This window comes from Apis cerana, linkage group LG3 (assembly GCF_029169275.1).
Source record: "Apis cerana isolate GH-2021 linkage group LG3, AcerK_1.0, whole genome shotgun sequence".
In the NCBI taxonomy this organism is placed as follows: domain Eukaryota; kingdom Metazoa; phylum Arthropoda; class Insecta; order Hymenoptera; family Apidae; genus Apis; species Apis cerana.
The window spans coordinates 11,546,686-11,563,190 of record NC_083854.1 but is presented as its reverse complement, the minus strand read 5'-3'; the positions used below and the strand labels follow the sequence as shown (position 1 = coordinate 11,563,190).

At 39.7% G+C, this 16,505-nt stretch overlaps 2 protein-coding genes and 2 long non-coding RNA genes across 8 annotated transcripts in view; 2 read left to right on the top strand and 2 right to left on the bottom strand.

Moving 5' to 3' along the window:
- The window catches only part of LOC108000164 (succinate dehydrogenase [ubiquinone] flavoprotein subunit, mitochondrial), a 9,569-nt gene extending 5,784 nt beyond the window's left edge, over window positions 1-3,785 (bottom strand). For 3 of the 5 annotated variants that reach the window (XM_062072993.1, XM_062072992.1, XM_062072996.1), the window contains exons 1-6: window positions 3,468-3,692; window positions 3,277-3,358; window positions 2,944-3,171; window positions 1,933-2,219; window positions 555-693; window positions 301-469 (exon numbers count right to left, since the gene is read on the bottom strand). In XM_062072993.1, the coding sequence (XP_061928977.1) occupies window positions 301-469; window positions 555-693; window positions 1,933-2,219; window positions 2,944-3,171; window positions 3,277-3,358; window positions 3,468-3,692 (1,130 nt within the window). Of the gene's footprint in view, window positions 1-300; window positions 470-554; window positions 694-1,932; window positions 2,220-2,943; window positions 3,172-3,276; window positions 3,359-3,467 lie in introns of all 5 variants that reach the window. The other 2 variants (XM_062072995.1, XM_062072994.1) reach the window with 1 other exon arrangement.
- LOC133665827 (uncharacterized) lies at window positions 519-4,306 on the top strand. Its single transcript, XR_009829215.1, has 2 exons — window positions 519-660; window positions 2,000-4,306. It is a non-coding gene; the product is annotated as an uncharacterized LOC133665827 (long non-coding RNA).
- Window positions 3,853-16,505, bottom strand: LOC108001885 (uncharacterized). The gene is made up of 10 exons (XM_017063166.3): window positions 15,260-16,505; window positions 13,133-13,404; window positions 11,830-12,236; window positions 11,531-11,608; window positions 8,681-11,288; window positions 8,313-8,602; window positions 7,870-7,953; window positions 5,983-6,933; window positions 5,577-5,853; window positions 3,853-5,458 (listed from the first exon to the last, which is right to left on the bottom strand). Exons 1-9 carry the CDS (start codon window positions 15,387-15,389, stop codon window positions 5,634-5,636), a joined length of 5,040 nt encoding a protein of 1,679 aa, XP_016918655.2. The 5' UTR covers window positions 15,390-16,505; the 3' UTR covers window positions 3,853-5,458; window positions 5,577-5,633.
- On the top strand, window positions 14,112-16,203 carry LOC133665824 (uncharacterized). Its single transcript, XR_009829212.1, has 2 exons — window positions 14,112-14,721; window positions 14,802-16,203. It is a non-coding gene; the product is annotated as an uncharacterized LOC133665824 (long non-coding RNA).

The window sequence follows — 16,505 nt, the reverse complement described above, 5'->3', positions numbered from 1 at the left end:
GATAAAGATTGGAATTTATTATAGTAAATTTTACATAATTTATCTTATGTAATTGGAAAACATGTCAATTTCTTATCAAAGTTATCACTCGAAGATTCGAGTTTTTTTTTGCAATATACTCGACAGCAAATTTATCATATAATGATACATTTCTAAGTTTTCTTCCATCTACGATTTTTTTACAAAAAAATATCAACTATGTCAGTATTCTTTAAAATAGTAATTCAAGAAATATTAATATAATATAATTTAATTACAGTCTGTGAAAAAAATTTGAAAAAAATCATTATTAAAATTCACCTTCCTTCCAATATTTCCATCGTTATCGCCCTGGAGACGATATCACGAGATGCAAGATCCTTGGCGTTCGGAGCGTATCGTTCCATAAAGAATTCTCCTTGAGAATTCACTAACTTTCCACCTTCCCCTCGGACGCCCTCCGTTATCAAAATTCCGCTCCCGTATATCCCTGGAAAAAAGATCAACTAGTTAAACGCGGAAATCATTTACTCTTGGTTTCACATTCTGTTTTCCTTTTTTTGCCACGCGAATACCGGTTGGATGGAACTGGATAAACTCCATATCTTCAAGGGGCAATCCTGCTCTGGAGGCTATCGCAAGACCATCTCCGGTGCATGTATGAGCCGCGGTGCAAGAGAGGTAACATCTTCCCGCTCCTCCTGTTGCTAATACCTGGAAAAAGTATCAGCTTCTTTATATATTTATATTATCTCGATTCGACATTGATCTTATTAATTTAATCTTCAAAGAATCGGCAAACGAGACATTATTAATCCGTTAGATTCATCGTTAAAAAATTGATGCATATACACATATTTGTTTATATAAATTGTATATGTATATATTGTGTGTGTATGATTTACATGTCACGTATAAGTACTGTTCACTGGTGGAAAGAAGTCACGCGAGACAGGGACACAGGGGCAAGAGGGATCCATCACTAGGATCGTCTATCCCCACTTCAGACGCTTTGTTGACAATTCTGACTACACCACACACTAAATAGTAGTAAAACTATAAATACTTAAATATTTAAAATCGTAAAAATTATTTTCATTTATAAAATTACATTAGGATAATCATCTAAGATTGGAAGCTGAAATATTTTCAAAACTATTAATTATTTTGATATCTTATTATAATGTCTTATTTTTATACATGTAATTATTATCTTAACTACATTGTTATCTTAATACAAAATTACATTTATACATTAAACTATCATTACAAATTGTAATTAACTTACAGATATTAATAAAAAAATTTTTATATCATATCGATACGTTAGAATTCTTTGAATTCTATGCCTAGGCTAATGCATCGAGATTTAGATACAAATCATTTTGAATTCACTATATGTGACAAATTCTATGGTTTAACCATCAAACCTGCATTTCTTCCGCGAGACTTTTTTCCATCAATGAACAATAAATGCAAAAATGGTACGTAAAATTCTTGTTAAGACTCGAACAGAGCTGTTATCTGGTCTGATCCTGTAAAGCTTAACGATCGTCACGTGTTTCGCGGAATAATACGGTAATATGATGCTAAAGATAAGGTGACTGGAATTCTTTTTTACACGATTGAAATGTCGATGAATATGATATGTTGCACAATCCGAATGATTTACGAGAAAAAAATAAATTGAAACATAAATGCAGACTAACATATTTTCATATAAAAATTATTGAAAAATTCAATAATTTAGTAATTCAATAAAGTGAATACCATGTATAAAAAATATTGTTCCATTGTAAGATATTAAAATTTAAAAACCAATAAAGCTTAATTCTAATTCCAGCGCTTCGAATTTTTGTGATGAAGTAATAAAAATATTTCTTGCCAAAGATTCTAAAAAAAAGATATACCGTTATATGATAAATTTTCATTATCAATGAAAAACGAATTTACCGTATGATGAGCCCTGAATCGATGCAAAAGCCCGGATTCTAATTCCCATGCCATTACGCCTTTGCAGCATCGTCCGATCATAAGAAGATCAAGAGCAAAGTATTCTACGTAATAATGGACGTCATAACGTAAACTTTGCCCGTATAAAGTGTGCAGTATTGCGTGGCCGGTTCTGTCTGCAGCGGCGCAAGTTCTACGGGCTTGACCACCTTTTCCAAATTTTAACGACTGACCACCGAATGCACGCTGGTAAATTTTTCCATCTTCCGTACGACTGAAAGGACAGCCTAAAATATCATTACATTATATTTACATTTAAGAAAAACTTTTAATTCTGTTTGATTTATCGTAGACGAATTATTAGGTATTTTAACATCGTTAAAGAGATCATTAAATTTGAATTGAGAATTTTCAAATTTCAACGTTACGTTACGTTAAAGTTACTGTTCACTGGTGGAAAGAAGTCACGCGAGACAGGGACACAGGGGCAAGAGGAATCCTTCGCTAGGACCGCCTATCCCCACTTTAGACGCTTTGTTGACAATCCTGACACCACACACTGCATAATAGTAGAAGAGCTAATTTAAATATTCAAAATCGTAAAAATTATTTTCACTTATGAAATTACGTTAAGGATAATCATCTAAGATTGGAAACTGAAATATTTTCGAAATTATTAATTATTTTGATATAATATTAATATATCTATGGTATATACATATGTTAGAATTCTGGATTCTATGCCTACGCATTGCAAATGCTAATGCATTGAGATTTAGATCGTCGTTTTTGATTAATATATATGACGAATATCACGGTAAAAATAAAAATGAATGTGAAAATAGGCATTTCCTTTCGCGAGACTTCTTATCAATTCCAGTGAACAGTAATTTGGTTGATGATATATATATACATATGTTCATATCATGTCTTTCATTATCTTTTTTAATTTCTCAATTTCTCGCCTTTCGCAAGAATTTTGTAATGTTGATATCCATTTTATAAAATTACCGTAATTTTCAAGTTCGTAGACGGCTCGTGCTGCCTCTCTCGCTAGAAAATGTATCGCATCCTGATCTCCTAACCAATCAGATCCTTTAACGGTATCGTACATGTGATAAAGCCAATTATCATCCTTATCGTTATTAAGGACGGCATTTATTCCTCCCTGAGCGGCCACGGTATGAGATCTCGTTGGAAATAATTTTGTAACCACTGCCACTCTGTACCCTTTACTTCCTATTTAACAAAGAATTTAAAGTTGAAATTGAAAGGTCGAGAAAAAAAGAATAATATTGTTATCTCGATTTAGTTTTGAAATCACGCGATTTGTAATAAAGTTACCTAAACCAAAGGCGGCTCTCAATCCTGCACCACCCGCGCCCACAACCACAACATCGTAACAATGATCTATCACGGGATAATTCTGTAAAAAAAAACATATAAGATATTAAAATAATTCATAATTGATAAATAGCGTAGATTCGATAAAATGATAGAATGGAAATGGGAAATTTGTATTTAAAATTCTTTACATTCGTGTCTGTACCACATTGCACTTTTTCCTGACCTGGACTGAAGTTTACGTGAAAATACCGACCACTTTTCTGCTTCAGATACTGGGTTTGCGAAGGAAATCGCTGGAAGAAAAGCGGAAAAGTAAAAATCAAGTTTATTCGTCGAAGGGAAAAATCAATATTTCTGATAATTACATTACTCCTTGCGATAAATCGCGGCAAATGATTCACGGATCGCAACATTATTTCTTGAAGTTCGTGTATGCGGTATGAAGTATAATTAACGTGAACAAGGTGATATTCGTTTGCTTGTCATTTAATAAAAGAAGTAAAACGGTGAATCATGACTGTTTTCAAGGAGTACCAGGAGATAGTTGTAAAAGTAGCACAGTAGGTACTCGTATTTCGTACAAGCATAACTTTATTGCACTTGCAAAAATACAGTTCAAAACATAGACAATTTGTTACGTTATTAAGATAGTATACAATTAGTTTGGTTTATATCTCTTTGCTAATCGGTTCGATTTTTCACTTTGGTATTCGTTGGACACCAGAGAATGGATAAGTAGTAACGAATCGCTTTTATCATATAGGATATATTAAACGTTATTTCGGCAGATTTTGTAGCGGCTATTATTTCAGCTTTCATTCTTCTTTTAATAAAAATCTTACGTTGTTATTTATCTTGTTATTATATTAAAAAAAAAAAAACGGTGCATTTGGTTACTCACCCGTAATTTGTTAACTTTAGCAATGATTTAACCGATTGTTATTTGAGCGCGAAAATTGTACTAGCAATTCGCCTATTCCTAATAAATACTTTTTTTAAACTTACGCTACGGTCGTTTTGTTACACACACACTTATAAAATACGTGATTCGATTTTCATCTTCATTTTTCTTCTTCGTTCGTGCCCATTCGCGTATATAAAAAGCGTAAAAAAAATTGTTATTCGATAAATAGAATAAGGAAAAAGAAGACGGATTTTAATGTATCGCTTGTTCACAGACGTAAAGCTGAATGAGTAAAAAGAGGCGTGAGTAATATTACCAACAATGAACAATGTAACCGAGAACGCTACTATAAAATTATCGTTTCCGTCCTTTCGCGTTAAGTACTTGTTTTTCAACAAAAAGCAAACGTAAAGTTCTCTCTCAATAACGCATACGCTTAATAAATTAATGAAATTTCAATAAAATATATCCGTTCGTAATGCCGTACAATAATCGATTGTTCACAATTATTCGAATAATCGATTATTCCATCAATCAGAATTTAGTACCAGAAGTTATTACGTGAATAAATCTGATAATTCTTACAGCCAAGGATTTTTCTTATTGATTCAAATTTACAATTTAGATCTTACGTACATATATTCGTACAAATTTTTCAATATTTTATCATATTATTCCAATAAATATAAAATATTATAGATTTTACGCGATTCGCGTAAAATAATTCGAATAATTATGAACAATATCATTGTATCACGTTCTGCAACTTTCATCATTCGTCCTTATTCGACTTTCGTACCAATACGAATCTTCACATAGAACAAATTTGATCCTGAATATTGGGAGGACGTGAAATCTTGAATCGATTAAATTTTTAAAATCTAATTCTCTCCCTTGTTAATCAAAATATACATGTTATGTAATAGAAATCTCAGATATCTCTTGCTTGACTGACTCTTCTGGTTTCTCTTCCGTGTTCCCTGATATACCAGATAAATTTCACCATTTCTTTTTTTTTAAAACTTCTTCCCTTAAATTTCACCAATAGACCAAAACATGTGACTAGAGTATACGTAGATAAATAGCTTTGAATTCTAAACTGCAAGAATAAAATTCTTCTCTTCTCTAAACAGTTCCACGAATATTTAAAAATAAACTCTTCTTTTCAATTCCTTCGTGTGCTGATATTTTTTTTTTTTTATCATCATCCGTGCTTCGACATTTGCATTTGTTCTTGAACCTTGTGTTTACATTCGAATCGTTCTATCATCTAATCTGCAATTTTAAAGTTTTGAAGTTTTTTCGCTTTTTGTCTAAGAAGAAGAAAAAGAAGAAGAAAAAAAAAAAAGAAAAAAAGAAAACGTCTACGATCGAAGATTGTTTGACAATTTACTCGAAGTTGATCGCTTCTTCTTCGAAGTCGTTCATGGCTGTCGACCAGCCGGAAGTTTCAGAGCACGAGCCTCCTGATGCCGCATTCGCAACAAAATTTGGCAGTTTCGGGGAATTTGAAGCCGCACTGATGGCAATACTTGGACATCTTGCACTTGACCACGTGGATTCCCCCACCTCCGTCCCCGTCTCGACGGTTGCTTCTCGACGTATCCTCGTCGAAACGTGCGGCCACGTCGTTGGTGCTGCGTCCGTGGTGTGAATATTTGCGATTTAAACTAAAGAGGAGGAAGAAAGGGAAGAGTAATTCTTAGGTGCATAACGCGGGGCATAACACTGTGCTTCAAATTCGAATGATAGAAAATAGAAATAAAAAGGAGAAGCAAATCCGAATAAGATGAAATTACCTGCTGTAAGCGGAATCTCCGCTCATTTTATTGTGATCCTGCCTCTTGTAACTCTCGGGCGAAGACAGTTCCTCATCGCTGATACGGCCGTTGCGATGTCTGGACGCGTGGACAGGGCTGGACAAGGAATCGGTTTTCAGAAGGGATTTCAAGGATGGAACGAACGAACCATTCTCATCCTCCTCGAACGAGGTCATCAACTCGTCGAACACTGAATTCGATCGTTTCATGTCCACGTCCGAGGATATTATCGAGCTAAGGCTCAAATTGCTGCTCGAAAGATTCAAAGGATAATTATTATTCCTCCCGTTCGAATTCTTATTTTTACGTGACTGTAATACGTTCTCGTCGTGGGAATGGATTTTGGGATTTTTCCCGCGTTCTTGGCCAGCCTTGGGCGCGGAAGAGGCGCGAACGGACAGGGAACGATCGACGATAGGGCGAATCATCTTTACCGACGGTCTAGGCTCCACGATCTTACGAGCCTCGACCACCACGCTTTTATTCCCCTCCTCGACCAACTCGTCTCCTCCCAACGCTTTCGATTTATCGATGATCACCCGTCTACCCAATTCCCTGACCGGGGATCTCTTTTCTGGATTCGTTCCTCTCGAATCTTTCGTCCGTTCTTTCTCATCCTTGAGAGAGAAAAGAAGCTCCCGGGACAACGAGTTCGTCTCGGTGGAATCGCTCGAGAAGTCCGAGGTGATGTCATCGAGTTCGGTTGGGGGAGGTATCGAGGAGGAACGTTTCTCGACGTTTCTCGAAGGATTGGACGAGGATTGACAAGGATATTTGGCGAATGCCGAGGAATGAGAGAGAGGGAATGATTTTTGGCGGGAATTTTGCTCGATCGATGGACAGCTATCCGCCACGGATTGCTCGCTGGTGTCTGAGAGCAGGTCGTTCATCTGTTGCTCCGCCAATAGGAAAGGATCGTAATCCTTCCCGCTGAAAATCACGATTAAAAGATTCAAAATTTCACCCCTTCTTCTATTCAACGAGACGTTTCTTTCCAGGGAATATTTTTTTTCCAAGGCCGATCAGTGGATGGATCGATATTTTTTTTCTTTTTAATGATTCGAAATACGAAAAATCTTGAAAAGAAACGTCTTTTTTTTTTCTTTTGCTCGAACATCGGTGCATTGTGTGTATGTGTGTATATGTGTGTATGTGTGTGACATAAAAGTCTCGTTTCAAGAAAAAAAACAATAATACATTAAAAGGCATATTTGAGAAGATGCTCGAAAGAACGTGGTCAAAGTGGCCGCGATGGAAGAGGAAACGGAAGACGATAAAACGAAAATTCGTTGAAGAAATTTGCCATCTCTCTTTCTCTCGCTTCATGCTTACATTACAAATACATCGTTCGATTCTTCTGATTTCTCTATTCCTAAGAAGCATTCGATGAACAAGAAGATCGATAATGCGATACTGTGAAAAGACAATGATATGTAAGGTAAAACAGAGGAAGAGGATAAGCCTTTCAGCCCAGGTCAAACATGCAAAGCATGTTCTTTACCCGGTTTTCGCGGCAAATATTTGTACGATTGTGACGGGTAAACTCGTGTGGCGTTGTACATGCGATACATGAAAGAACGTGCCAAGATTAAGATTTGCGGCTGCGATTCATGCCTCGTGACGTTTTAATTCAAAGGGCTTGAAACTTTTATTTCAAGAAAGAGAGAAAAAAATAGAAAAAAAGAATCAAATGAATTTTCCAAAACATCGAAGCGAATTCAATTTTTATTAGAACAGCAGAAGAATTTGTTCGATTAAAATTTTCCTCGTTTCTTTTTTTTTTTTTTTTTTTTGGGATAATAATTCCACAAGAAACGAAAAATCCGTATTGGAAATATGATTCGTTCATCCACGATTGGGACTTACGTTCTACTGCTAAGCAAGAGATTAAAATCCGGTCTTCTGCGCACGTAATTGCTCCATACGGGATGTAATGGCAGTTTTATATTCCTACAATATCGTTAGCTATCGTTAGGAGTAATAACTTGTCCGTTATTGCGAAAATTAATATTTTCATTTCGCAATAAATACGCGTATACGTATTGTGTACACAATATGGAAAGGAAAGGGATAGTGAAAAAATTTTAAACTCTCGAAAATTGCAGTAACGATTTTCAATTCATCGTTTCTGCCTCTTCTCCTCTTAAAAACTCGAATTAACAAACGAAAGGAATAAAAGGAAACGGTCGGTCGGCCGATCGAACAGTTGGCCGTTAAGTCAAATAATAAGAGAATAATGGATAATAAAAAGGCGTCGTAAAAATTAATAACGATCGTTCCTACGTAAATAAATGTATTCCTATTCCTACCTGCGATTAACCAAGGAAGAGCTACTTGGAACGGGGGGAAGGATATGAACTTTTGGATTTCTCTTAAGAAACCTGCTCGCCCCTTGATACGGCGGATCGAGATTGATTAAACGATTCCTCGTTGCTTTCGACGCTTTCTCCCAATACGTTTGGGGATCGCTTCTCTCCTTATCGTCGTAGCTCCTCTTCGCGAGCACACCTGTCCCCTTTATCTCCGGCAATATTCGAAATTTGATACTTCTATTCCTCGTTCCTATCTCCTCGATCGTCTCCACTTCCACGGTCTCGACCTGCTTCACATCCGTGATGTCTATCCACGCGGTTCCACCCGACGGTAAACTGTCCTTGCTCTCATTCAAGATACTCACGTTCTCCTGATGAATTCTATTCTCTATCTCTACCCTTCTCGACCGGCGGGATTTCAGGGCTGTCGATCGATTCGACACCGACGAATCCTCCATTTGAACGCGTTGGCTCAGTTTCACGCACGACTCGGACAAAATGATCGATCGCAAACTCGGAAGCGTTTGCCTCGTTTTCTCCTCCGTTTTCTTCATCGTCTCCTGCACCCGATTCTCCACGCTGTTATCGCTGTCGCAATCGAAATCCTTGGCCGAATAGATTTCTTGAACCTCCTCGTTCTCGTTCCCGTTCTCATCCTCCTCCTCTTCCTCCTCCTCCCCGTTATTCCTCAAACTGTCCACGTCTTTCATCGCGATATCGTCCGTTTCCAAATTCGTGTTCAATTGGCTCATCGAGGATTCGATCACGTCCGAATTAAAATTCTTCTCCGAGTTGTCCAACTTCGTTCTTCGATCTCGCGCCCCGCAATTCTCCAATATCGCGTCTTGCACGTCGCGTCCAAATTCTCCCTTCTCGCCGCTCAAATCGGCGATCGAACACTCGCCCACAGATTTCTCGCACTTGGACCAATTATTCGGGGATATTTCCTTCGAGCAATCGCAAATGTTTATCTGATTCCCGATCTCTTTCCTCTGCACCTTCGGGAACGTTACCCGCTCGTCCTCTTCGAGCGGATACGCGATCGGCGATCGATCGGTTTTCTCCTCCTTCCTTCTCAACGAGGGGGACCTGGCGCCCCCCGAGAAAGGCGTCTTCCTCTCCTTTGGCAGCGTCGGGGGGAACCTCGCGAAATCTCTTTCCACGGAACGGGACGAGCCCTTTCCCCTCAACCCGTCCCTCGAATCCCTCGAGCTCGAACGATTCGAATCCCCGCTGTTGTTCTCCACGCGATACAACACCTCCGAACCTGTCTCCGTGTCTATCTCCACCTTCCACTCCATCGAGTTTTCCTTCGTATTCTCATCGTACTCTCCTTCGTCGTACCTCTCCTTCGAGGAACGAGCCTCGAAGCTTACGAACGGGGTGCTCGATCTGGACGGTTGAAGTATGATCTCGGTGAGGAAGGAGGGCTCGGTTTCCATCTCGATCCAATTCGTCTCGCTCTTGAACAATCCCTCGTTCGTTTTCTCGCTCTCCACGGAATTCTTTCTCCCCTCGACTCTCCCCATCGAGGAGTTATCCATCTCCTTGCACGATCGATCCTCGTACGACGCTCGATCGTCGTCGTACAATCGACTCATGTCCTCCTCCTCCTCCTCCTCCTCGTTCCCTTCCTCCGCATGATTCTTGTCCCGTTCCTTTTCAGTGAAATCGTCGTACACGTTCAGATCGGTGAATTCGTACGAGATAGAGGCGATCAAATTTTCGTCGAACAGGGAAGAATTTTCCTTCGCCTCGATGTTCGTCTCGATCGCCCCGCCCACTTCGTAGTCCAACGGTTCCCCCCTTCTTTTCGCCGCCGCGCCTGCGCTCGATCCGTCCACGTCCACCTCCTTCCCCCTCAAACTTCTCGACGACGAGTTTAAAATTTCGAAGTTGTCCCCCGAATCCTCCTCCTCCTCCTCCTCCTCCTCCTCCTCCTCGTTGTCCGTGTAACCACCGGTCGATCTCGATCCTTTCTTCTCGAATATTTTGTTATTACTCCTCGCCGAGGAGTCGAGAGAATTTTCGAAGTAACGATTGCTCTCCTGTGCTTTCGACGCACTAAGCCGTTCCTCCCCTCCCTTTCTTTCCTCGCTCGAAGGATTTTCGCACGGGTCCCCGTAACACTTATTCCCCGTTTCTCCCGAGAACAGGGAGGAGACGTAAATCTGATTCACTTTGACCGGCTCTTTCAAGCAGAATTCAACGCGAGGGCTGTGCCTGACCGGCCTCCACCTTTTGCTCCTCGCCGTCGGCCGGTCGTCGCACACCCTGGCCCCTGCCTCCCTGAACGAGTACGTTTGATTCAACGTTGTCGTGGTCGACGACCAATTCATGCTCTCGCTTCTCGAGCTCAATTTCCTCGCCCCGTCCTCCTCCTTCTCCTTCGACGCGTCCTCGTCGTTGTCGTTCGAGAATTCTCCTACGTTCTCCGCTCTCGTCGCTCGTTTCTCGTCCTCCGTGGAGGGGAGGAGAAGATCCTCGTCGCACCGCCTGTTCATCAGAATCTTCGTCTGATCCGTTTCAGCGATCTGTTTCCACGTGGTCAACTGATTATTGGTCCCGTATATGTTGCAAGGTTTCACAGTGACGCCCACGATATCGTCGTTGATCGAGACGTCGTTCACTTTAGGATTTCCCTGACTTCTCGCCGAGACGATGTTCATTTTCAACGACCTCGCCGAGTGTAACGTTTGTTGATGCCTCTCCTCCTGCTGCCTCATCGTTTTTTGACTGTTGGCCGCCATCTGCTCACCGTCCTGTCTCGCTTTAACTAACGACTTTCTCGTTGCTTCTCGTCTCTTGTTACACGATCTCGGCGATTGGGGGGGGACAGTGTTATTGTTATTGTTCCATTCGTCGAAACTTTCTCTCTTATGTGCTTTTAAGGGCGGGACTGGGAGGTGGGAGGTTCTTTTAACAGGGGGAGCAGGTCGAAAGGTGGACGGTCCGGCATCGTCTTCGAGTTGCCTGAGGATCAGGAAACGGGATCAAGGATGTGCGCCTTGACATCAGGAGAAGGTCATCAGGCATTTCTTTTTTTTTTTTTGTAAATATCTCTCTCTATAAACGAAAAAAACAACCTTGTCCCTGTTCCTTCTCCTCATGCACGCTACTAAACGCGTTTTAAACTAACCGTCGCTATTATATACATATATTTTCCTTTTTGTATGGGTATGTAGGATGGGTAAAGCGGTCGATGATCGGCTTACCTATTCGTACGATCCGGCAATCGAGACTTCATCGGGGGAATTGTCGAGGTGGACTCCTTCATCGGATTGGAACGTCTGCTGCGAAAGGAGAAAGAAAGAAAAATTGGAATACGAGTGTTATCGAGTGAAAACAATTTTCGATTCTCTTTAATTAATTGTAAATTTCGAGACGAAATTTATACCAAGTTATAATAATTTCTTCCGGAAATTATGCTACGTCCTCGTTGTTGTTGCACCTGTTGTTATTATTTTTTGGGCTCTTTTAGTTTTTTCCCCTTGTTCTGTTACACGCAACTTACACGAGAGTGGTTTTCTGTTTAACGGGGCTGTCGTTGCTCTTGTTGTTGCAGGACGGTGCAGAGGCGCTCTCCTTGGCTTTGTTCGGGACCAAGCCCGGGGACATCTTGTTCCCAGCGCTGAGAGTGATCGCCGAGCCCGGCGAATATTTCTCGCGGGTCGCTTGCCGACGACTCTTCACGGCCGGGGCCCGATACTTCATCCGCGCTTCGAGCCGTTCCTTGGCGATGTTCGTCGCTGGGCTGACCGGCACCCGAGCGATTCTCTCCTTGCACCAGGCCACGTGCCTGTCGTACGCCTTGACGCCGAAGTGGCGATTGCACGTGGGGCACATACCCTGCTCGTTGGCCCGCGTTGGCGCGCTCGATGTGATCGTTGTGCTGCATTGCTTTTGCATGGTCGAGTCCACCTGAAAAGGAAGAGAAAAAAAATTAAAAGAAACGGAATGTTGAAGGAATTGAAATTGTGAATTTGTTATATGTTCAAGTTCACTTAAAAGATACAAGAGAAAAAAAAATTGTGAATCGATCAAAGTTCATATAAATTTACCTAAAAGGTGTAAGAGGAAAAAAATTAAAAAAACGTTGGTATTGAAGAAATTGAAATCGCGAATCGACCGAAGTTGTTCATATAAGTCCACCTACAAAAGGAAAAAAAGTTAAAAGATATATATATAAGATGGGATATTGAAGAAATTAAAATTGTGAATCGATCAAAATTCACGTCTAAAAGATATAAGGAAAAAAAATTAAAAAACGTTGATGTTGAAGAAATTGAAATTGTGATCGAGGTTGTTCATATAACATCTAAAAGATACAAGAGGAAAAAAAATTAAAAATTTGATATTGAAGAAATTGAAATCGATCAAGAGTTGTTTATATATAAGTTCTTATCAGAGAGAAAGAGAGAGATAAAAAGATTTTATCAGACACAGTAAATGATGGTGTACGATACGTAATAAAAAGAATTCGAACGAATGAAAGAAGCAAGTTGTTGTTAAGAAAATGGTGTTGCAAAGAGAAGTCATCGCACGCACGAATGCACTTGCATCATTCGCGATGCATCTGGGTTAATCTGCGCTCTGCCTGTAATTCTCACCTCGTGCTGCCTCTCTATTCACCTTCTTTCATTTCGATCCAATATCGCGCAACCTCTCGTTTCCCAATTATCCCCAGTTTACATATTACATTTTCCTCCCATCCATTACGATTACCGTTCTTACGTTCTTCGGTAATTAATTTTTTCACAGAGAATTTGTTCGAACAAGCGAACTCGTTGTTCAGGAATTAATTTAAAAACACTTACGATTTCGTTGCGAGCCGCGCGGATGGCCCGTAGAAAATCATCGTGCGTCTGCTTCCAAGACTTGGAGGATCTCTCTTCCGGCGATCGTCGCTTCTTCTCTTGCCTGGGCAAGAATTCGGCCAGCTCGGTGCCCTGGATCCTCTGCTTGGCCGAGTCGAATGGTTTCCTCTTCTTGTTCGCCGACCGCTCGCAGATCCTCGCGTGCTTCTCCAACGACTGAGGCATAAATGTCCGTGCGCATATCGCGCACGGGAGAAGGATGGGCGGCACATCTGTGTCCATTTACCAAGAATTAGTCGGCTGCTGCGATCCCCCTGTTCGACATCCACACGAAATGCGCCCGTATACGGAGCAGAGTGAGTCAGAACGAACGAAACGCGGCACTCGACATCGGTGAACCGATATCATCGATGCGTATTCCGCTGCGTGGAATAATTCCTCCTTCCATCCATAATATTTCTGACTCAGACTGCCGGGGAATGAAGAGAAAACTCGATCAAGCGCGTTTCAACGCGTCGAGAGATTATTCTTTATACACGATTATTAACTCTAAATCTTTTCCTATCATCGAACTCGTCGATATCACGAAACCAAAAAAAAAAACCAAAAATCGATTCATCAAACTCTTCGAAATTGTATTTTTATTCTTCTCTCCAGCCGCGAGACGCAACCGACAACGTGTCGTTATTTTGATTTTAAACCGAGACCCTCTTATCGCGCCAACGGTAGCTAATTTCTCTCGTGCCTATCGCCGTGTCACGCGGGATAAGGAATGAAGGCGCATGGAGATCGGGATCGAGCGCGAGTGAATATATTTTCGTAATCGATAAGCGATCGATCGGTTTGTTTTGCGGCCACCTGCACGATTCCATTTAACACGGCGACGCGTCCACCACGATGAAGATGAGGAGGAGGAGGAGGAGGAGATGGTGGTGGATGAGGACGAGGTGTCGCCCCCGCGAGAATTGCCCGCCCACGGCCCGAGCAACCTTCCTTCTTTGGCGCAACGAGTGTACACATTAACAACGAGCTATACACGCTCGTGTTTTGAACATCGTGCGCCCGATATTGTTGTTCCTACTCTCACGACCGTTCCCTTCCGTCCTCGCTTTCCCGACCACTTGCCACAACTGAACGTTGCTCACGCTCTTGCCTTCTTTTTTCTCGAAATGTCACCTTCACGCCCGGATTCGTAATCCGTCGTATGCCGATGCCGCAGTTATTTATCGCCAGCGACGGATGCCTTTTGCACGCCTTATGCGGCGTCCAACGCGCTTTTTTCTTATATTTACCTCGCCTCGCGATAGTGCGAGTTTCCAAGGTGAGTTTGAGGGGGTGTAACGTAACTGTGGATTTATAAGGCTTTGAGTTTTCTCGACTCGAAGAAAAGTTTAAACGATTCGCCGTTTGAAAGATAATTTCGAAGGACAATTTCGTTCAGGAACGAATTCGATCAGGAAAGAATTCGAAGGATCGAAGAAAAAAGGACGAGATTTTGGATTTAATTCAAGCAAGAATTATGATACGAAATACGATAATATTATTCGTACATTTATCGTACGGAATATTCTTCGAGAAAATATGTTACAGTAAAGCAAAGAAGATAATGACAATTTCTTGAGAATTTCTAATGAATTCTGCATTATTTATAAGAGTGCATAATTTCCAGGAGTGGATTATTTTCTGGTACGTAAACACGAGTCAAGGAGAAATATACGTTACGAAGAAAAGGAAGAAATCGATCGAGCGTGAAAAAAGTATTAATTTAAAGGATTCCGATTAATACCGATTCTTCTATTTGATCAAATTTTAAAAATTGCGAATACTACGATAATTTTAGAATTCGATTCATTTGTGTGTTCATTTTTCACGATATTATCAGTATTGAAATTTCTATAGCATCAAACTATCGAGATGCTCTATCTGAAAGATGCTATTGAAAATCTTGTTGGTAGAAATATCTAGCTTTCTCTACAAGAAAAAAGATATTAAATAAACATGAAAAAATTAAATATACGGTATTATTAACCAGGAGAAGAAACGGATCAGAAATGAGCGAGACGAAAAAAATGATTGCAAGAAAGCGGAAAGTATGTATTTTTCCAGTTTTCCACGCACGAATCTCACCTGGTTCACGAAATTGTCCGGATTCTATTATTTTTTCCAAGTCGACAGATCGCTCTTTCGATGAGCAGTGATCGTAGGGGGATCCTAGATCCGCCCCTGCGATACCTCTTCTCGAAACGCAGCACAACATCGAAGAGCATGGAGACACATCGACTGAGCCTCTCCATCGCCACGAGGCTGTTCTTGTACGCAACGTCTACGCACGATCTCGTTCTCTTCTCTTGTTAAATGAGGTTTATTTTAGGTGTCACTACGAGAGCATCAGGAGCGCTCGCTCCTTCCTTTTAATAGCGATGGGATTGAGACTCTCGCACGATGAAGGGAACTAAGTACTTGAATCTAATTTCTTGACCAGTGTTTCCCAACCTTTTTCCAACACTTTTATATGACACTCGAATATTTTGCGATTCTTTTCTCTCCTCACAGTTACGTAAGAATGTTATAATAAGTAAAACAAATATATTTTATCTTTGTTTAAGATTTATTTAAAATAATTAAAAATAATAAAAAATCCAAATAAGAATTCACTATAGAGATGTTCAAATTTTATTAAAAAAAAAAAAAAAAATTTTCTATGATTTAAAAGATTTTGAATATAATCAATTGAATAATGATATATTATTCGATATATAGTTGATGAAGATAGTTCGATAATCTTTAAACGAGAAGAAAAATTGCTACCTAATAGAAGTTTACTTGTAAAAAAATATCGACTAGCGATTCAAGTTCGTGTTTTTAATATTATTTTACGAGTTCTTACGTTTCCGATAAAGATTATAATTACCGATAAACTACGATGTAGATCATGAATAAGTATAATGATTTAATATGTCGATGTTGTGTGTGCGTTTCGTCACAGATATTTGATCAATACTGTAAAGAATACGGTAAATTCAATGTAATAATAATTAAATAATAATATATCATATAAATCATTATTAATTTTATATCTGATTGTAAATAGAAACAATTATAATTATTACCTATAGTAGTAGTTATGTAACAAACAAAAATTACTTTCATAATAATAAATATGATCGTAAAGTATTTTACATTATCAACCGAGTATACTCGGTACATAAAAGCGGTAAAATTAATTTTCAACGGAACAGTCAATAAAATTATCTTAAAAAGTTTAAATAAATAAATAAATCAGCAAATAAAATTCAATCCATTAAACAATTTTATACAATTTGAACAAAATAAATCGAAAAATGTATGGGTAAATAAAATATTTTATATTTAT